General features: G+C 43.3%; 5 protein-coding genes across 7 annotated transcripts; 2 read left to right on the top strand and 3 right to left on the bottom strand.

Moving 5' to 3' along the window:
* Positions 1–848: 848 nt before the first annotated feature.
* Positions 849–3,897, bottom strand: LOC122616261 (protein ERGIC-53). The gene is made up of 5 exons (XM_043791660.1): positions 3,678–3,897; positions 2,772–3,490; positions 2,221–2,696; positions 1,839–1,964; positions 849–1,773 (listed from the first exon to the last, which is right to left on the bottom strand). Exons 1-5 carry the CDS (start codon positions 3,856–3,858, stop codon positions 1,737–1,739), a joined length of 1,539 nt encoding a protein of 512 aa, XP_043647595.1. The 5' UTR covers positions 3,859–3,897; the 3' UTR covers positions 849–1,736.
* Positions 3,898–4,794: 897 nt separating this feature from the next.
* On the bottom strand, positions 4,795–13,744 carry LOC122618031 (zinc transporter foi). 2 transcript variants are annotated; one of them, XM_043794151.1, is made up of 6 exons: positions 13,311–13,744; positions 7,602–8,186; positions 7,189–7,534; positions 6,963–7,132; positions 5,884–6,900; positions 4,795–5,822 (listed from the first exon to the last, which is right to left on the bottom strand). In XM_043794151.1, exons 2-6 carry the CDS (start codon positions 8,028–8,030, stop codon positions 5,670–5,672), a joined length of 2,115 nt encoding a protein of 704 aa, XP_043650086.1. In that variant the 5' UTR covers positions 8,031–8,186; positions 13,311–13,744; the 3' UTR covers positions 4,795–5,669. The 2 variants fall into 2 exon arrangements, with proteins under 2 accessions (XP_043650086.1, XP_043650087.1); XM_043794152.1 differs by lacking the exon at positions 13,311–13,744 and adding an exon at positions 9,976–10,059.
* Positions 13,745–14,104: 360 nt separating this feature from the next.
* Positions 14,105–15,281, top strand: LOC122618032 (pyrimidodiazepine synthase). Its single transcript, XM_043794153.1, has 4 exons — positions 14,105–14,249; positions 14,307–14,890; positions 14,950–15,071; positions 15,130–15,281. Exons 1-4 carry the CDS (start codon positions 14,222–14,224, stop codon positions 15,158–15,160), a joined length of 765 nt encoding a protein of 254 aa, XP_043650088.1. The 5' UTR covers positions 14,105–14,221; the 3' UTR covers positions 15,161–15,281.
* Positions 15,282–15,490: 209 nt separating this feature from the next.
* On the top strand, positions 15,491–17,624 carry LOC122618034 (pyrimidodiazepine synthase). 2 transcript variants are annotated; one of them, XM_043794154.1, is made up of 3 exons: positions 15,509–15,646; positions 16,730–17,316; positions 17,377–17,624. In XM_043794154.1, the coding sequence occupies exons 1-3, from the start codon at positions 15,616–15,618 to the stop codon at positions 17,512–17,514; spliced, it is 756 nt and encodes a 251-aa protein (XP_043650089.1). In that variant the 5' UTR covers positions 15,509–15,615; the 3' UTR covers positions 17,515–17,624. The 2 variants fall into 2 exon arrangements, with proteins under 2 accessions (XP_043650090.1, XP_043650089.1); XM_043794155.1 differs by lacking the exons at positions 16,730–17,316; positions 17,377–17,624 and adding an exon at positions 15,826–16,640 and having other exon boundaries at positions 15,491–15,646.
* On the bottom strand, positions 17,616–18,745 carry LOC122618035 (pyrimidodiazepine synthase). Its single transcript, XM_043794156.1, has 3 exons — positions 18,427–18,745; positions 17,808–18,376; positions 17,616–17,750 (listed from the first exon to the last, which is right to left on the bottom strand). The coding sequence occupies exons 1-3, from the start codon at positions 18,452–18,454 to the stop codon at positions 17,616–17,618; spliced, it is 732 nt and encodes a 243-aa protein (XP_043650091.1). The 5' UTR covers positions 18,455–18,745.
* Positions 18,746–18,801: the final 56 nt, after the last annotated feature.

The following is an 18,801-nucleotide window of genomic DNA, read 5'->3' as shown; positions in this document are numbered from 1 at the left end:
GCTAGTTCATTAAATCATTGGCTTTTGCCCAGTTATATATTTTTTACATAAGTAAATTTTTAACAAATAATTTACCTTATTACCCACACTTAGTGAACTTTATCTTTGCAACTTTTAAGAGCTCGCTAAATTCTAAATTTAACAAGGATGAACTAAATCATGATTTATACTATAAAGTAGGTTTTGTTGCAGTGCACACATCTCATTCCTGCCAAGAAAACCCCCATTTTCTCTGTTTGCCAGCCTCATGCCGATTGGCTGTTATAAAAAGTTAATAGCCGTTCAAAGCCCCCTTCCAATCCACTTATAAACTGGTCCTGCTTCTGCGCAGTGGAAGTACATAGGACGCGGAACACATAAGCGAAGCTATCATCCAACCGCACACCAGGACTGCGAGTCGTGAATCCCCCGGTATAACCCATTCTCCGATCCCGTAGAGAATTTATAGCATGAGCCGCGACTGCCGTTGGCTTCTGTCCATTTATCTTTGGCTGGGTTTTTCCTGGGAGTCTTCCTTATGCGGTAGAATGGGGAACTCAAACCACAGAGGACCTGCCCACAATGCCACCAATGGCAGTTACATTTTATGGCCAAAGTTCACCAGAGCCCAACTCGTTCCCCAGCTCCACGCACTTTGGCGACCAAGTGGCGCCATTTTTGCCGCATTGTCATCAATGGGAGGATGAGGATGGGCAACTGACAGGGATTGTAGTTTATGCTTACGAGGACTTTTCAAGAAATAAACTTTTTCCTCTGTCGACATCAGCGAAAATAATATCGCGTTCGGAAGAGTATAAAAATAAAATGAAGACGCAGAGTGAAACTATCAAGTTGAACAGTTAAAGATAGACTTTTCTATAAATTGATTTTTATTTTCAGTTTAAACATTTCTATCGAGACTGGAATGGACAACATATATAAAAACACACTTCACTTCAATTGTTTCATAATTTATCAGTATGTATATTAAAATTATTCAGTAGAAAACTTCCTTACATCGCACTAATGATGATGCGAACCAAACAAAAACTTAGTGAGACAGTTCATCATAATTATTAAATAGATTCACTTTCTGGCGTAATAACAAAAAGCTGGCTAACTAGCTTTGTTGACTATTCGGCGCATGAAAATGGGGAAAAAGAATTATGTTGCCAATTCAGTTTTAAGAGCCGAGCCCAAAAGATTCATCTCAATTCTAAAGTATACACGATAATTAGCTACGTTTACGGAATTTTCGTACATATATAAATTATGCGATTTTTATTTTTTTTTTCGGATAGATTTTCTTGTGCTTTGTATAAATGCCTGCACACATGATATGCAGAGTTGAGAATAGAGTGAAACTTTCGACTTGACTTGCTAAAACAAATAAAAAACATCTTCTGTTGGCTATTACTAAGGGAAGTTTGTCTTGTGGCTTCTTCGACGGTTTCTTCGTTTTGTATTGCGTGGCATTGTCATGAGGCATACATCATTGATCAATTTTCTTGTTCTTTCTTTGATTAAGTAACGACTTGAGTTTGTATTCGGTACCTGACTTCTTTAACAGACTACTATTTAAAAACAAACAGTTACACGTAATGGTAGAGCATGCTACGCTGAAGTCTTAAATCTTTCATTTTAACTAAATTTAGTTGCTGCCTAGTCAGGTGTGCGAATCTGTTTCCTCGTGATTTGTGTGGGTGTATGCTTGTGTGTTTGTTATTCGTTACGATCCCAATGAGTCGCTAATTCGCCTAATAGAACTTTTTCGCCTGTGCTTCGCTGCGGTTTCTGCAAGAAATATTTGAGTATATTTATTAGTTTCGAATACAGGTTTAAAGATTCCATGAACTCACTTGAAGACGTTGTAAATGAAGACTAGCAGCAATTGCACAACAGTTACGCTTAGGAACAATGTGACTCCAACGCAATTGCCCGTGGGACAATTGGCCACCTGAGCTGCTCCCTGTGGCGCTCCCAATCTGTTAAGTAAGGAAAGCACATTTTTAATACATAAACGCATATTAAGGAGGAACACGGAAAGTGACAATAAAGTGGTAAGTAGGTTAAATCACAATAGAGGATCAGATAAGCATGTTCCTTTGAGTCAAAATATTGCTGATAAGGTTAAAATTAGTTCGAGCTCAGATCGAATCTGTCTCTATTAATTGAATAAATTAGCTGACTTCGATGATAACTGGTTTAAGAAATTATTATAAGACTGAGTGTATTCCTCACCTTTGGCCCACGTGGGTGATGCCCTGCTTGACCTGATTCATGCCATCGCGCATCTCGGCGATGAGCGTTTGTACATCATAGCCGGTGGATTGGATTTGTGCTGTGGGCGCATGCTTCTGATTCGTTTGAATGTTATCAGTGCGCACATTGATATCGCCCACCAGTTGACGTATCTCGCGGATGGAGCTGAGCAGCATGTTCTGATTGGTAAGCAGAAGATCGACATCGGTCCTGCTGACAGCGCCAACGGGCAGCTGTTGCTGTGGCACTCCGCCTGCAGCAGGCGGAGGCAGAGCCTGTCCAGCACTGCGCGAGACCAGCGACAACGTGGTTTCCTGGCGGCCAATAATCTCATCCACTTTGCGGGAAAGCTCTCGTAGGTGATCTGCAATTTGGCTTTGACCCTGCCAGATCTGACGCAGCTCACGTTGGTTTTCCGACTCGTAGAACTCCTCCCAGTCCTCGTCGTCTTTGTGCTATGGGATTATACGAAAGTTGATTATCAGAACTAGCGATAAGCCATCGTTATCAGCTGGCTGCGTGGCAATTACCTCGTCGGGATGCTCCTTCTTGTAGTCTTGCTTCTGCTTCTCTAGTTTATCCTGGTATTCCTTGTACTCTTGCGTCAGCTTCTCCTGGTTGTCCACCTTGGGCTGCTCCTGCACTTGTCCAGCGGCATGCAACGAGGTGGTCAGGAAATGGAACACATCGTGGTCATCGGCCAGACCGCCAGTGGCGGCGGAGATGCCAAAGTAGCCGTTCTTTGGCAGATTAACGCCATCCGCTCGCAAACACAGCTCGTAGTCATCGTTGTTATTGGACATTCCGTTGTGGATAAGGACGGTTAGCACATTGTTGTAGTACTCGATGCGCGCCCGCGTGGGGAAGGGCTTGTTACGGAAATCCCTTAGACAACCGCTTAGGAGCTGAGTGGTTCCATCGTTGGCATGGTCATACAGCTTGGTGCCGTCATTGAGCACAGCACTGATGTAGGGATTGTTGTGCTTGTTGTCGTTGTCAAAGGAATCGAACATAATGGCTAAACCATTCCAGCGGTCGGAGGATCCGAATACCGGCCCATTGTAGTCGCCCTTTTCCGTGGTGTACCAGAAGGCCAATCCATCGGCTCCGATCCTGCCACGTCCCGTCACCCGGAACACGATCTCCACGTCCCACCAATCGAAGTTCGTCTGCGACTTTGTCCAGATGGCACCCTTCTGTGATCGCAGCGATGGCGCCACGCGCACACTTTCCGAACTGGCGATGGCATCTGGAATGAGGAGCAACAAGTTGTGGCTATAGAAACACCCAAAATCGTGGTCAAATCGACATCCAAACAAAGTGCCTGCGTGTACACTTGGCCGCCTCGCGCCATCTCGCTCGCACCCACGGCCGCAGGGCAGCAGCGAGTGGGCCAAAACAACTGACGTGGAGCTGCGTCTTCCACTTGTACTCACTTCCCCCGTACTCCCAAAACGGCACTGTGCCGTCTTTCTGAGCCAAATACGGCGGCTTGAACGAGTACTTGTACTCGAAGCGACGGTGCACGCCCACGGCTCCAGGACTCAGGTTGCCGGTCGCCTCGGAGCTGGGATTCCACGCCAGGAAGCACAAAATGGCCAGGAATGTGGGCCGCATCTTTGCAATTATATGTTGACAACTAGTGGTGGGTGGGCAACGATGGTTCAACTGATACTATCGACAGGCAGCCGACTCCGATATACAATGGTATCGCACTAGATGTGCTAAAACCATTGTAGAATAATTTAAATCAAATATTATTATCTATAGTATAAAGTATATTTACGATTGGCAGCCTATAAAAATTAACCTTAATTTAGATAACAAATGTTTAAGTGTTTTGAGATCAACATTTTTGCATTTATTTTTTAGATCAAGTAAGTCACCTGGTAGATCTAAAAATAATCGCTTGCGATTTCGGAAAATTTTCTATCGACATCGCAAGTGCCCGCCAAATTCAAAAGTTCTTGTAATCTATGATGTTGAGGTGGAAAAACATTTATTTTGAAAATTTAAAGTGTTTACGTCCCGTTACAAAATAAACGTAAATATAGCAAAATACGCGCCATTCGCATGTGCTGGTGCACAGTTACACGACTTACATACATACATGTTTATCAATACGTTATTGTAAAACTATTTCGTTAGTTGTTTCAATTGCCTTTTGCGGGATATCACCAAAGTAGTATTACATCCATTTCTCCAAAATTCCTTCAGCACAGTGTGTGTATAATATGTTTACATCTTTATTCTTTGTTTCTGGTTTCCCGTTTGTAGTTTTCGTAGAGCTTAAAGCTAGAATTAATATAGGTTTTAATGCCTCGGTAGCACATAGTGTGGGCTTCATAAAATATTGTTAGTTGCTCAGTTTACACAAGTGATAGCTTTGTGTGCAGATCGGTGTGTGGGGGATAGTCATTAAGGGCGATCGTGCCGTTATTCGCGCCATTTTACAAATGTTAGTTACTTATTTTGAATCACAATCACTTTCGTGTTAGTTGTGTGCGCAATCAAAAGAAAAATAAATCAAAAATCAATAACAAAATCAAAGGGTTTGTTTTAGCTCGGTTTATTACAAAATCATAATTAAACAAAGGTGCTACAGGGTAGCGAAAACCTAAATTATGCATGATGGTGCATTATAATAATCTTTTCAATTTATTACAAATACGATAATAAGTTAAGCTTAAATGGGGTTTGTGTTTATTTCCAGAAGTGGAAATAATATGCGTTCAAGTCGTTAAGTACTGTCAGAAATCATAACAGTGGTGGACATCCCTTGATTCTGGGTTTAGAATGTTAAACTCGCATAAAGTAAACGTGCGCACTGTAGACTACAAAATACAAAAAGTATATGTATGTATACATATCCTACAATATATATATCGTAATTTTTAGGTTCTTTTTTCTTCTGCGTATAAGATCAGTAGTAAAAGAAGTAATTATGGGATCCAAATCCAATCCTTCTTCTGTTACATCTTTTTCTCTTTTGACAGCAACTTTCTCGGCATGCTTTTCAAATGGTTTCATCTAAATTTAAGATCACTTTATAAACTAGCCAATTTCAAGATATCTTACATTAAATTGGGTGTGAAATGGATTCGAACGCAGTTCAAAAAGGAAAATTAGGAACGAAAATAAAACGAGTTTGTTGAATTGCCTCGCTTGTGTGTGGGTGTGTGGTTGTGTGTTTCATAAACTGGATAACAAATGCGTTTGATAAGCGACAACCGGCTGTGTCTGTGGTTCTGTTTTGTCTAACTTCCTGGAGTAATGTAAACAACAATGTAATGAAACTATACAAAAAATAATAATTCAAGAGGTCCTATAGGCTTGGCGGAAAAATGCAGTTAATACACAAGATTTGCTGCAATTCACATAATACGCTACAAGATTCGATCCGGTTAGTTACAATTTCACTTATGCTATTAATGCGCGTGCTGGTGAGATGTGCCGAAGGCGCTCATCAGATCGCCTTCGTAAACGGCAATCAATAGCATTATCCCCACTCCGCTAAGCATGCCGAGAATCTGCAGAAGGAACTGGCCCACTGATTTGTGCGAGGCCGAGATCTCTGGCATCTGCAAAATGAAAATATGAATAAATAATTGTATAAAGGTATACCTTATTTTGAACACTCACCATATCGACTAGGGCAATGTAGATGAACAGACCCGCGGCCACGGCGAACATCCACTGGGCCACCTCCGGGGACTGGCCAAAGGCAATGCCAAAGATCATGCCGATGAAACTCAGGACTCCCGTCAACAGGTTGTAGTAGACGGCCGACTTCACCGACATGCCCGCTTTAATTAAAATGGCAAAGTCACCCAGCTCGTGTGGCAATTCGTGGCAAAAGACAGCCAGCGATGTGGAGAAGCCGCCGGCAATGTTTTCCGCAAAGGCTGCACCAATGGCCATACCATCCGTAAAGTTGTGCAGTCCATCACCCATGATAATCATCCAGGCCACGGCGCTCAACGTTTCCGGCGGCGAATGGACGTGTCCATGGCGATGACTGTGACCGTGATGTGAGGACTCGTGCTCCCGCAGGATCACAGTCACATGATCGTTCCGGCCGTCTTTATCCTTAGCACTGTTTGCGGCGTACACCGCGTTTCCGTCCAGATCGGTGACAATTGTGTTATTGTCCTGGCCCTCATGACTCTGCTGGTGGCTGTTGTGCTTGTGGTTGTGATTATGGTGATTCATCTCCACGCAGTTCGTGTGCAGCGTTGATAGTAGGGATTCGGCAGCGGCGGCCATGTCATTGGAGCCATCGTGATCGCCCACACCGTTACGTAGCTCCGAAGCTGAAGGAGCATCTCCGCCAGCGCCCGCCGCCGAGTTCACTCCATCGCCGGGCAGGTGCATCCACTCACTCTGCTTGTTGTTCATGGTGATCTCGTCATAGCAATATGGATAGGAGCTGTACTTTTGCTTGCAGATTTTGTCGCCAGCCACCGAATTGTTAACCGACGAGTCCGGATCACGCATCACCTTCGCCCGCGATGGTTTCTTTGTCTCCTTTTTCTCCACGCTCTTGCGCCACTCGGAGATCATGGTCAGCGCATGCTCCATCACGTAAAAGAAGATAATGCCACCCAGGCAACCCAGTCCTTTCATGATCATCCCCCGCTCATCCTGGCCTGCAAGCGACTATGAATTGAACGTCAGTTATAGCTGTGGACTAACCCATCAGAATTATCAGCTTTACTTACATGAGGAAGCAAGTGCAGCAGGGCATCGCCAGTCATCGTACCCACGGCCAGCGCTACCAGATATTGGATGATGTATTTGTAATACCGGGAATTCATGAACGGTATGATGGCCACGCCTACCAAGCCGAGGATGCCGCAGGCAAATACGGAAATGAAAGCATAGATCCACACTGGAAAATAAGAAACAGATAAGTAAGACGCTACGAAGCTGTGTCTAACAACACACCATATAATATATCCCTGTCCGTCTCTGCTTCTAGCAGTATTTCCGTGCTGTCAATCCCGGCCAGGACAACAGGTTCTATACATCCGCCCTTTTGGGCTTTCACTTCATGTAGCAGTATCGGGCACAGATGGAGCAAGTCCTTATCGCTCAGCGTAAAGCTCTTGGCCTTTTCCTCGAGTGGATTTGTGTTGTTGTTGAGCAGGGGATCGCATATGACATTGGAGGTTGTGCTATTCTGGATAAGGGTGCAGTTGTTCAGCTGCAGATTGTGATCTTTTTCATTATCATGAACAGGCAGATTATAGTGGGGCTGGACATGATGCACAAGGCGACTAGCAGGAACGCACTTTAAATAGTAAATCGAAGTTAGAATAAAATAAAAGGAAGAACGGAACAGTCATTTCTATACTCACAGTTCCTTCACTTGCCCCACTGACCAACGATTGGAGGCTGAGCTGCTTAAGTAGGCCATCGAATTCGCTGCTGTTCATCAGCTCATCCCGGGCCATAAGCTTCTCGAGATAGTACAGGGTGATCTGCGGGACGCGGGATTCCGATGGGTGGCTGTGCCCATGGTCGGCATGCCGCTTTTCTCTTCTCGATGGCGGGCTGATGCTGTAGTTAGAGGTGTCGTCGTCGCCAGAAGCGTATCGCTGCTGTCGCCGATCGGTGGTTTCACTGGAGGGACTCAGGTTCGTGTAGACGCGGGCATTCAGCTGCTCCTGGCTATCGTGGGTCGTGACCAGCGCCGGGCCCAGCAGACTCTCGATGTGATCCTGACAGTGCAGGCGGTGTGCACAGAGTAGGCACACCACGCATACGGCCATAATGTGACGCGCCATTTTTCAGGCCCGACTTGCTCTCGTTCTTCCACTCCTAGGACTAATGCTAATGACTCTGACTCTGACTCTCGTTTCGGTTTACTGCCCAGCACGGTTGGCTACAATCATTATATATCCGCCGATCAGTCAGTCGTCAATTCACTCGCTTATTTCGATCTAGAATTGAATGGGAATGTCAGCAGGAGATTAGCCAAAAACGAAAACAAGTACATCAAGCCAACACACAATTCTATTTGATTAAATATCGTTTATGGGGCTCTCTACTGTCAGCCCCTTATTACCATCCCACACTCATTAAGCCAGAACCGATTTACAAAGGCCATTTGCCCATTGCATAACCAAAATAGCCAGCGAACCAAAGCGGAAGTTCAAGATCGTTCGTTGGTGGATCGATCGACACCTCCAAATATGGGACATCAAACAACTGGTTTTAGGTGCTTCAAGATCGCCATAAATGTGCGGTTTCGCTGCATTCGTTGTTTGTGATTTACAAAGAGTTCTTTCGGTAAGGCAATGGGATATATTTCACTTTTATTAGGTAGGAATATGCCATCTGAAAGCCGGTTATACTTAGTTGTTAGGACCTAACAGTTCGTACGGTTCGAAAATCAAATTATTTAATATGTTTAAGCATACAAAGAAATATCACACCTGATAGATAGACATTTCGACCTTTATCACATTGAAGCCCCATTTAATGCACATTGCGTTAACATTCCTACTTCTTATCAGAACATTTGCTTTTCAAATCACAATCTCATATTTCACTGGTTTTAATAGACTTTTCAATGCCAGAATCAAAATGTTCGATTCTATAGCGCTACTTTTCTTTAGATATTCGACACTACACTGCACGAAAATCAGCTGAGAAGTTACATAACGATAACCCATTGGTTATTGGGTATTTACTAACTGCGGCTAATCGGCCAACTAGTTTACAGCTCCTAGCCGGGAGCCAAATTGGTGGATGCCATGCGGCTTCTTCGATGAGCAAAATGCGAGTGGCACGCGCCAAAAAAGAAATTCGCCAGGCGGTACTGGAATATTTCCCAACCTCCTCCCCCGCAACTAAAGGAAAATTAGTTTGTTATTGTAGTGGGACAACAACAGTGGCAACAACAACTTGTTGGGACTCGGACAATTTTGCAATTGCGCATTAATGGCAGTTAGTTCAACGGTCCTGCATTGAAATCCAATTTATTGATAAAACTTTGGCGAAAATTTACGACACAGGTAAATATGTATGTACATATTATACACAGAGATACACGTGGGTGGCTCGCTGGCTATCGACTTAATAAAAGCGAAAGCCAAAACCACTATAGGTAATAATAGAAGCGTCATTGTTGTTGCATAAAGTTCGGTTTGGTGGCGTCAAGGTCACAGGAAGTGGGCGGGCTGCCGTTGCACCCGCGGCATTGACAAGGACACACGTCGCCTTGGCAAGGGGTTAAGTGTTAAAGGTTGAGGTTGAATGCTGAAGTTGAAGCTCTGGCACTTGTTGAGGAAATTAACTGCCAAACTGGCAAACGAAAATTTGCGAATAATCACTGCCAGGCAGAAACTTAATTTCAGCGCAATAAAAATCAATCAACGATGCTCTTATTTGCATACAAATTCCCCAAATCAGATCAGACACAATTCATCGGCAATATTCCCAATCAATCCCGCAAACTCAGTCAATTGGTCAAGTGCTGCCGCCATTGACCGATTGTTTCGTTTGTATTTAGTGTTTTTTTTTTTAAATCAAGCCTCATTTAAATTCTGTTCGCGTGATTTAAATGGAACCACTGCGAGAAAATGTTTAACGATCTCGTTTTTATGACGGCATCAATGCTATAGGCCCTCTTTTTTCGGGGCCATCAATTCATTTCACTTTCTTCCACAGCACACTGGTCACACATTTATTGAAATATTTTTAAAAATATCTGAATGCTGCTCGTACCGAAACTATAAATCTTCGGGAACCGAACCACTAAACCCAACCGATCTGCGATCCTCACCACCAGTGAGCTTTGCACTCGCTTTGCAACTGAGCGGCGCGCGTCGCTTGCGGTTCGATTTATAAGCCAGTTTCATTGCTGCCTAATTGGGTATATATGTATGTATGTGCATATCTATGTGTATATCTATATGAGTGGGGACCACATTAAAGCATACCCACATCGAAGGCGTGCTAACTTGGCGGGGCGTGGCTGATTTTGTACCATGTCTAATGTCGACGAGTACGCCAGAACCCAATGATTCCACCTTCATTTTCAGCTCTTGACCAAGAGAATTAATGCGGTTCGAACAGAGATCTAATTAAAATGCCAATACTATTGGAGTAGATCAGCGGATTATTTAAATCCTAACCAAACTAATTAATTCAAAAATGATTACTTTTTTGGACAGCTTTTAATTGCTTTATATCTTATTCGGCCAATTTAACTGGTCTTTATTTACAAAAATGTAAACTTCAATTTCTTTTATATATAATTTATACAACAACATTATATTTAACTATGTATGTATTTTTTCAAGAACTTTAAATAAATTCATTTTGATTGTTTCCAGTATCAACTGAAATCTAACATAACAAGCGGACACTGTACCAAAAACGTACGGCTCGAGTTGCTGAATCAACTTTAGTTCGCATAACATCTCCATTTCAAAAAATGTGCGCGTCGGTTTATTGTGGTAATTGTATAGTTTTAAAGTCACTGAACTCGCTGCTGACTCAGTTCCATACGAACACCAAATTTTGCATGATATCTCCAACGAATCGTGCTGTCGTAGCCAGCTTAAATTTCCGCATAGTACCCCCTTACAGAAAATGAGAACGGGTTTTTTTCAATGCTTATACAACCTTTTGCTGAGCCAACATAAATGAATTTCATTTGAGACCTCCACTTGTACATAAATTCGCTTGGCAACACATAAGATCTCCATGCTGAAATTTCAGATCTCATTTCGCAAATTGTGAAATTCCAAAACGTTCTGGTAACTTTCCGCTGAGTCAACTTTATGAAATATCACATGAAATCTCCATTTTATAAACTCAAATTTCCTGGAACCCATTCCACTTTTTATGCTTGGATCGCATAATCGAATTTCGCTCGACATCTGCACGAATCCCTAAAATTGCACACGCGATCGCTCAAAGTACAATATATAGATAAAAACGGCCCAAAGTTGATGAATCACGAGGTTGAAATAAATTTCACATGACATGTACATATATCCACGTTTTGGGCCGTGAAACTAAATAATATCTCATTTAACAACCTCAAATCGCATAATATAAAAGTCTAGAGTCGTACTCGTAAAACTTCTCGCACAATTTATATTTTTACACATGCACATACAGATATTTACGAAGTGCTAAACACAATCTCCAGTTTGTTTAGGCTGAAATTTCAACCGTACATCTACATCTCGAGATAGTCTCTCTACCTGCTGGGCAATTTATCTGTATCTTGGCCGCAACAGAAAAACGAAATTCATACCTGAAACTTCAGCGAAATAACCTGCGAAAAGGTGTACCCAAGAATCCAAGCACACACACACAAATTTGGGCATTATCTTTTTCGTTTCGTTCCTTTTTTTGTTGTTTCTACCTTTTCATAAGCCAGTTAACAGTTGGCCCAAAGCTCGATGTGAAATTTCAGTAGACGGTTGAGGAAGATATGAAAAACCTCGGTACATGTGATGGCCACATGGAACTGAAGTTCTGGATGGATAGAAGCCAAGTACACAAAACTAGACTAAGCTAAGCTGAGGTCAATCACGTCGGATTCAGCTTCGGACTCGGAATCCGAATGGACAGCTACGGATCCAAGCCGATTGGATCAAATCCGTACGGGACGAGGCTCTGACCTTGCCAAGCTCGTCGTCTACTGAATTACATACAACGTATGTGGACTGGCTGGCTGGTTTAATATTCAGCTAGTACGACCACTGACACATAACTGATGTTGAAGGGCTGGCCATATGCGATAAATAATTCATCTGGGGGCATCGAAATGATCGTGGATCGCCGAGAATTGTTTGTTTTCCGTATCGAGTTGTTGGTTGTTTGAATGGTTCGCTGCCTCAGCTGTTGGCGCCAAGTTGCAAGGCATTCGCTGCTGATATTGCATATTTCTATTTGCAAATTGTACATATCAGCTTTTGCAAATTGCGCTGTCTCATGAATAATTGATTGGCGGCGGGCGTTTGTTGGAGAAATGGAAAAGTTCTTGCCCGATAAGGATGCTTCTCCTTGGCCCCCACCATCGGAAAAACTATCTATGATTCATGCACCACCTACACTTCTAAAAAAAAAAAAACATAACTATGTGGATGGCAGCCAAAAGTGCGAAGGAAACACATGTTGATATACATGTGGGTCAGTGGCGATAACAGTGACGGCAACCAAAGGGGGATACGCATCCGAAATTAAATATTTCCTACCCACTAATGATTTAAATTGAGATAACCAGTGTTAAATGACGTCATCGGTGATAAGAGGTCTTATTTAAAGGAAAAGTAAGTATGTAGTCTCAAAAGGTTGAACACGTGGAATGTATTATTATTATTATTCATCACTGAAAACTACGTGCAGATCGCTTACTTGCCATTATTGACGTATTGATTGATTTAAATATTGATGGTGCTGCAGATAACGTATAAGTTACTTGAGTTCAGACGTTTCCTAATCAATAAATGAAAAATCTTTAGTGTTTTGCTTAGCTAAGGACTATTATTACAGGGGTATATGAATAGATTTTGTCGAATTTCGAAGGCAATATTATTTGGGCTACACCAACACCTGCGAAGGGGAGACCCCTACCACGTTGTCATCCCCTCTGGAATCTTATCTAGCTGCGCCACTGGGCGATAAGCATTCTGGCCTCTTTTCTGCTACTAATACCACTGATTTTGCGTATGTAATTAGGCTCTTAAGATAACGCGAATGGAAATGGCATTCGGAATTGCGCTGAATTATGTATAGAACATACTGATGACTATAAGTATGTCGATCGAAAATAGCATAAAAACGTGCTGAATATCAGTGTAGTTACGTGTGCATCTGTGTATGTGAGCATACAACAAATACATATGCATGCAAGTGAGCGGGTGTCAAAATCACACGCACATGGAAATGTCCCGCTATAAATAAATACGAGTGGGTGGTGGTGGGTGAATTGTGGGCGGTGGGATGGGGGGCGCGTCGCATGCACTTCCAAATACTGAATGAGCTTATACCAAGATTAATCACAAATGCGGGTAATTAATGCAAGCCCACTACTAACTCACCCGTAAATTTGCCGGACTGTTTAGCACATCACACACCGTAACACTAACACACACTCACACAATAGCTAGAGTTATTGCGGGATCGAAGATAATGCTGGACGATTCTGGGATCTATAGAATTTGCCGATGCGGTGGGCGTGAATTAAAGAGGCCGTTGAGATAACGCCGAGTGTCAATTACGAATCACGGGAAATCGAATCAAATCGAATCGAATCAGCATGGAGCGGCGAGATTTGCACGGATACGGAGTACGGGATGCGGCCACCAACACCACCATGGGCTCAATTACGCAAGGGCGGGCTAACTGTAAACATTATTATCTGGACACGCTAAACATATGCGGCAACAGCCATCTCTCTTTCGCTCACACCGCCAAACACAAAAAATCCGCAACTAAAACAATTTTGTTATAACAATTATCGATAGGCGGTAGGGATGTGGAAAAACACTGGATTATGGGCGATAGCTATCGGTGTTACGTTGCTATAATGCTATACATCGATAAATTGCCAGATAATGTAATCTCTTGCAACATGTTTTAAAAATATCGGATGATCCAAAAATATGTTTGATCTTAATTTAAACCCAATATGGCTCATCCAAGAATTTGCGTGATAAAGTCAGCTTTTTTCCGTTTTTATTATGTTATTAAATTCAAATTAAAGACTAACTTTTCAATAACTGAATTAAATAATTCTTAAAAATATTTAAATTTTAAAATTAAAATAAAAATATTTTAAACCTATATTACAGCTTTTATAATATATGATTTCAAAATATATCATTCTAAACAGCCCCACGACGGTTATATATAAATTCAATCTAGGCACCTTAACTTTTACTATCGATAATTATCATACACAACGCGCAAAACAGGTTGTTTTTCTTCACTCAAAAGTAATATTGGCAAAATGGGAGATACTCAGCATTTAACTATTGGTTTGTATGACTTACTAAGTTCCAAATCCACCTTTAAACGGCGCATATATGTTGCAGGTTCCACCAAGCCCATATTTCCGGATGATGGGATTTTAAAGCTGTATTCCATGCGCTTTTGTCCATATGCACACCGTGTGCACCTGGTCCTGGATGCCAAAAAGATACCCTACCACGCTATCTATATCAATCTTCGCGAGAAACCCGAATGGTTCCCCATGGTGAGCAGCTCCACAAAGGTGCCGGCACTGGAGTTGGTCAAGGAACCGGAAAATCCTGTGCTGATCGAGTCGCTCATTATTTGTGACTACCTGGACGAGAGGTATCCGGAGGTGGCATTGTATCCCAAGGATCTCCTTAAGAAGGCCCAGGAGAAGATTTTAATCCAACGTTTCGGACAGTTCATTACCGACTTCTACTACCTGGTGCAACACGAAAATCCCGAGCAGCTGGTCGACACAGATCACTACGCCGGACTGGTCGTTTACGAAGAGGAACTGAAGCAACGTGGTACCAAGTTCTTCGGTGGCGCCAGCCCAGGTATGCTAGACTACATGATGTGGCCCTGGTGCGAGCGTTTCGCCTCTTTGAAGTTCACTTTTGATGATAAATACGAATTGAGTCCGGAACGTTTTCCAACTTTGGTGTGTTTCATTATGTTTCTAAATACGTCTTTATACTTATTAAGATTATTCAAATCCAGATTAAGTGGCGCGATTTGATGCTCCAGGATCATGCTGTCAAGTGTTTCTATCTGGATGGACAGACCCATGCCAAGTACATAAACTCCCGGCGATCGGGCAACGCCGATTACAATATGCTATAGTAAGATTTTAAGATTATACTTATATTATTAGATGACTAATCTATTTTTCAATTTTAGTAATGAGGCCAAACGTGTTAAATTGGGCTAGTCTACTGGTTGAAGGCATTTACACTTCAGCATTGTATATATTTTTGCACATAGAATTATGTAACTATTGCAACAGCCGTATTGTGATTGAAAAATAAATCCATGCATTTTTACTGTTAAAATAGGTATTATCATCCGCTTTTTAAGTGTTTAATTGAAGGAATGTAGTGTTATGCTGAAGTTGTATTTATTTACCAATACCTAGTTAAGAATGGTTTAAAATATAAATCTTTATAATATATAACAATCATAACTACTTAACTGAGTTCCGGGTATGAGCTTAAATAATTTAAATTTAACCGCGCAACAATCGAAATATATTCGATATACTCGCTTGTCCAGCGACTGTGACCACTATATAAGTTCGCGGAATCCCTAGATTTGTTGTCAGTCGATCGGAACTACTTTGCCACCAACATTTCGCGTCTTGGGAATTATCTTAAAATTGTTAACAAAATGGCACTGCCGCAAAAGCACTTCAAGAGGGGTGAGTGGGGGGCACTTCAAGGTCACCGGGATAGTGACGCTGCAAAAGTTAGCAATTGATTTCATAGTTTTATCAAGACCTCACATAGAGAGACGTAAATTACGCAGAGATAGAGATTTAATTTTAGCCCAAGCATAATGGAAAACTTTCCGCTGACGTCACAAATCACCTTTCAACAGGTTCACCCAAACCAGAAATTCCCGAGGATGGAGTCCTGCGTTACTACTCGATGAGATTTTGCCCGTACTCGCAGCGTGCCGGTTTGGTATTGGCCGCCAAAAAGATTCCGCATCACACGGTTTACATCGATCTTAGCGAGAAACCAGAGTGGTACATCGACTACAGTCCGTTGGGAAAGGTGCCGGCTATCCAGTTGCCACATCTGCCAGGACAACCGGCTTTGGTGGAGTCCCTGGTCATTGCCGAGTACTTGGATGAACAGTATCCGGGCGAGGGTTCCCTGTTCCCCAAGGATCCATTGCAAAAGGCGCTAGACAGGATCCTCATTGAACGCCTGGCGCCCGCTGTCAGTGCCATTTACCCCGTGCTCTTCACCACGAATCCACCCGCCGATGCTATTAAGAACTTTGAGACCGCTCTGGATGTTTTCGAGCAGGAGATCACCAAGCGCGGAACTCCCTATTTCGGAGGAAACAAGATCGGCATTGCCGACTACATGATTTGGCCCTGGTTCGAGCGATTCCCGGCCCTCAAGTACACTCTGGCTGAACCGTACGAGCTGGACAAGACGCGCTATCAGAATCTGTTGAAGTGGAGGGAGCTCGTGGCCCAGGATGAGGCTGTTAAGGCCACCGCCTTGGATGCCCGAATCCATGCCAAGTTCATGAAGACCCGCCATGAGAACAAACCCGACTACGATGTCGCATTTCAGCCCTTGTAAAGAATGCAGGAATGGATGACGGGATTCAACATACTTGAACTTAAATTGTGAAGTCGCCTATCAAGAAAATATTAAATCCACTTATAAAGTCGACCATACAATGTTATTTTTGCCTCGTCAACAGGGATTTGGGTTAGTGCTCGTGTTCCTACCAATTAATCAACTTTACATTGATCTTACAGGTTCCACCAAACCCGAGTTGCCAGAAGATGGAGTTGTTCGTTTCTTTTCCATGGCCTTCTGCCCCTTCAGCCACCGAGTTCATCTCATGCTGGCCGCCAAACAGATTGAACATCATAAGATCTACGTCGATTTGATTGAGAAGCCGGAATGGTACAAGGATTACAGTCCTCTGGGCAAAGTTCCCGCCGTGCAGCTAACTGGGGTAGAGGATCAACCTACGCTCGTGGAGTCGCTCATCATAGCAGAGTACTTGGACCAGCAATATCCCCAGACACGACTCTTTCCCAAGGATCCGCTTCAGAAGGCGCTGGACAAGATTCTAATTGAACGATTTGCTCCAGTGGTCAGTGCTATTTACCCTGTGCTGACATGTAATCCCAATGCCCCGACAGATGCCATACCGAAGTTCGAGAATGCCTTGGATGTTTTTGAAGTGGAGTTGGGCAAAAGAGGAACTCCCTACTTTGCCGGCCAATCCATTGGAATCGTGGACTACATGATTTGGCCTTGGTTTGAACGTTTTCCCAGTATGAAAATCAACACGGAGCAAAAGTATGAGCTGGATGCGAAAAGATTTGAGAAGCTGGTATGTTAAAATTACACAAATTAAGATACATGTATCTCATTATTATTCCTTCTACTCCAGCTTAAGTGGCGTGATTTGATGGCCCAGGATGAGGTTGTGCAGAAGACAGCTCTGGATGTCCAGCTGCATGCCGAGTTCCAGAAATCCAAGACCCTTGGAAATCCCCAGTACGACATAGCCTTCAAGGGCAAGCTCTAGAACGCAAACTGGTTTAGCCAAGATCAAATCTTTGCAACCGGCTTTGGACTGCATTTATGTTTTATTCATTCCAAGCGAACAATTCAAATAAATCAAGTGCATCAAGCATCCTTCACCAGCAGATTGTAGTTAGGTCGACCCAAGCTGCGTGTGCGCAAGAACTCTGCTTGAACTTCGGCCTCCATGTAGAAGGCCATCACAGCCGGATCGCGTTTCATGCGCTCCACCCAAAGAGTCTGAAAAATAGTATACTAATGCACTTCAACAATCCGGGAAAATACAAAGCTGCTCACCAGCTGCGGGAAGCGGTCCGCATCGAAGTTATAATCCTCTCCACGCTGCAACTTGAGGAGGTCGAGACGCTCACACCAGGGCCAAATCATGTAGTCCAGAATGCCCGTCTGCTCGCCACCAAAGAAGTCTGTACCACGGCGAGTCAACTCCTTTTCGTAGATGTCCAGGCCGCTCCAGAAGGGCTCCAGGTCACCGCCATCGGATGCCTTAAAGAACGCACCTAGCACCGCTCCAAATCGCTCGATTAGTAGCTTATCCTGCACTTTTTTCAGCGGATCACGTGGATAGAGTGGTCGCAGTGGATACTGCTCGTCCAGGTATTCGCAAATCAGAAGCGACTCTGTGAGCACAGGTGGTCCTGGTTCTCGCACAATTTCTAGAGCCGGTACCTTGCCCTGTGGATTCTTGTCCAGCAGCCACTCCGGCTTCTCTGTGAGATTAATGTAGATGCTGTGATACGGGATCTGCTTGGCGTCCAGGACCAAATGCACTCGTTGGGCAAATGGGCAGAAGCGCATTGAGTAGAGGCGAAGGATACCATCTTCGGGTACATCCGGCATGGGTGAGCCTGTCGGGCACATTTATTAATATCTCGGATAACAGCCTGGATCTACCCACCTTTTGCCAAATGCCTGCCGTTACTCATGATGTGCGTGCTCGGGTCCAGAGATGCAAGTGGTGATAGCTATGGCCATTCGAGTGATTTATAAAGCGCGGCTCACTGCCCTTCGTCGGGTGTCTTCGCTTACCCGGCTGAACTTGGTGGCTTGCGGCTGACACACATACCAAGCCATGTGGATACAGTGAAGCCTCTTTGGAACCTGCACATTGCTCCATAAGCTCTTTAATTATTTACCTATAAGCATTACATTTAACAATGAACTGATATCAAGACAAGTGCACAATTATATAGATTTTACTAAGAATCATTTCAAAATTGGTGTACTCGTATATTCATGATTTCTTCATTATAGTTTGGAGATTGCCATGTAA

The sequence above is a fragment of the Drosophila teissieri genome, chromosome 3L (genome assembly GCF_016746235.2).
Source record: "Drosophila teissieri strain GT53w chromosome 3L, Prin_Dtei_1.1, whole genome shotgun sequence".
Lineage (NCBI taxonomy): Eukaryota > Metazoa > Arthropoda > Insecta > Diptera > Drosophilidae > Drosophila > Drosophila teissieri.
Note: the sequence above shows the minus strand (reverse complement) of the source record. Positions and strands in the feature narration are given on the sequence as shown.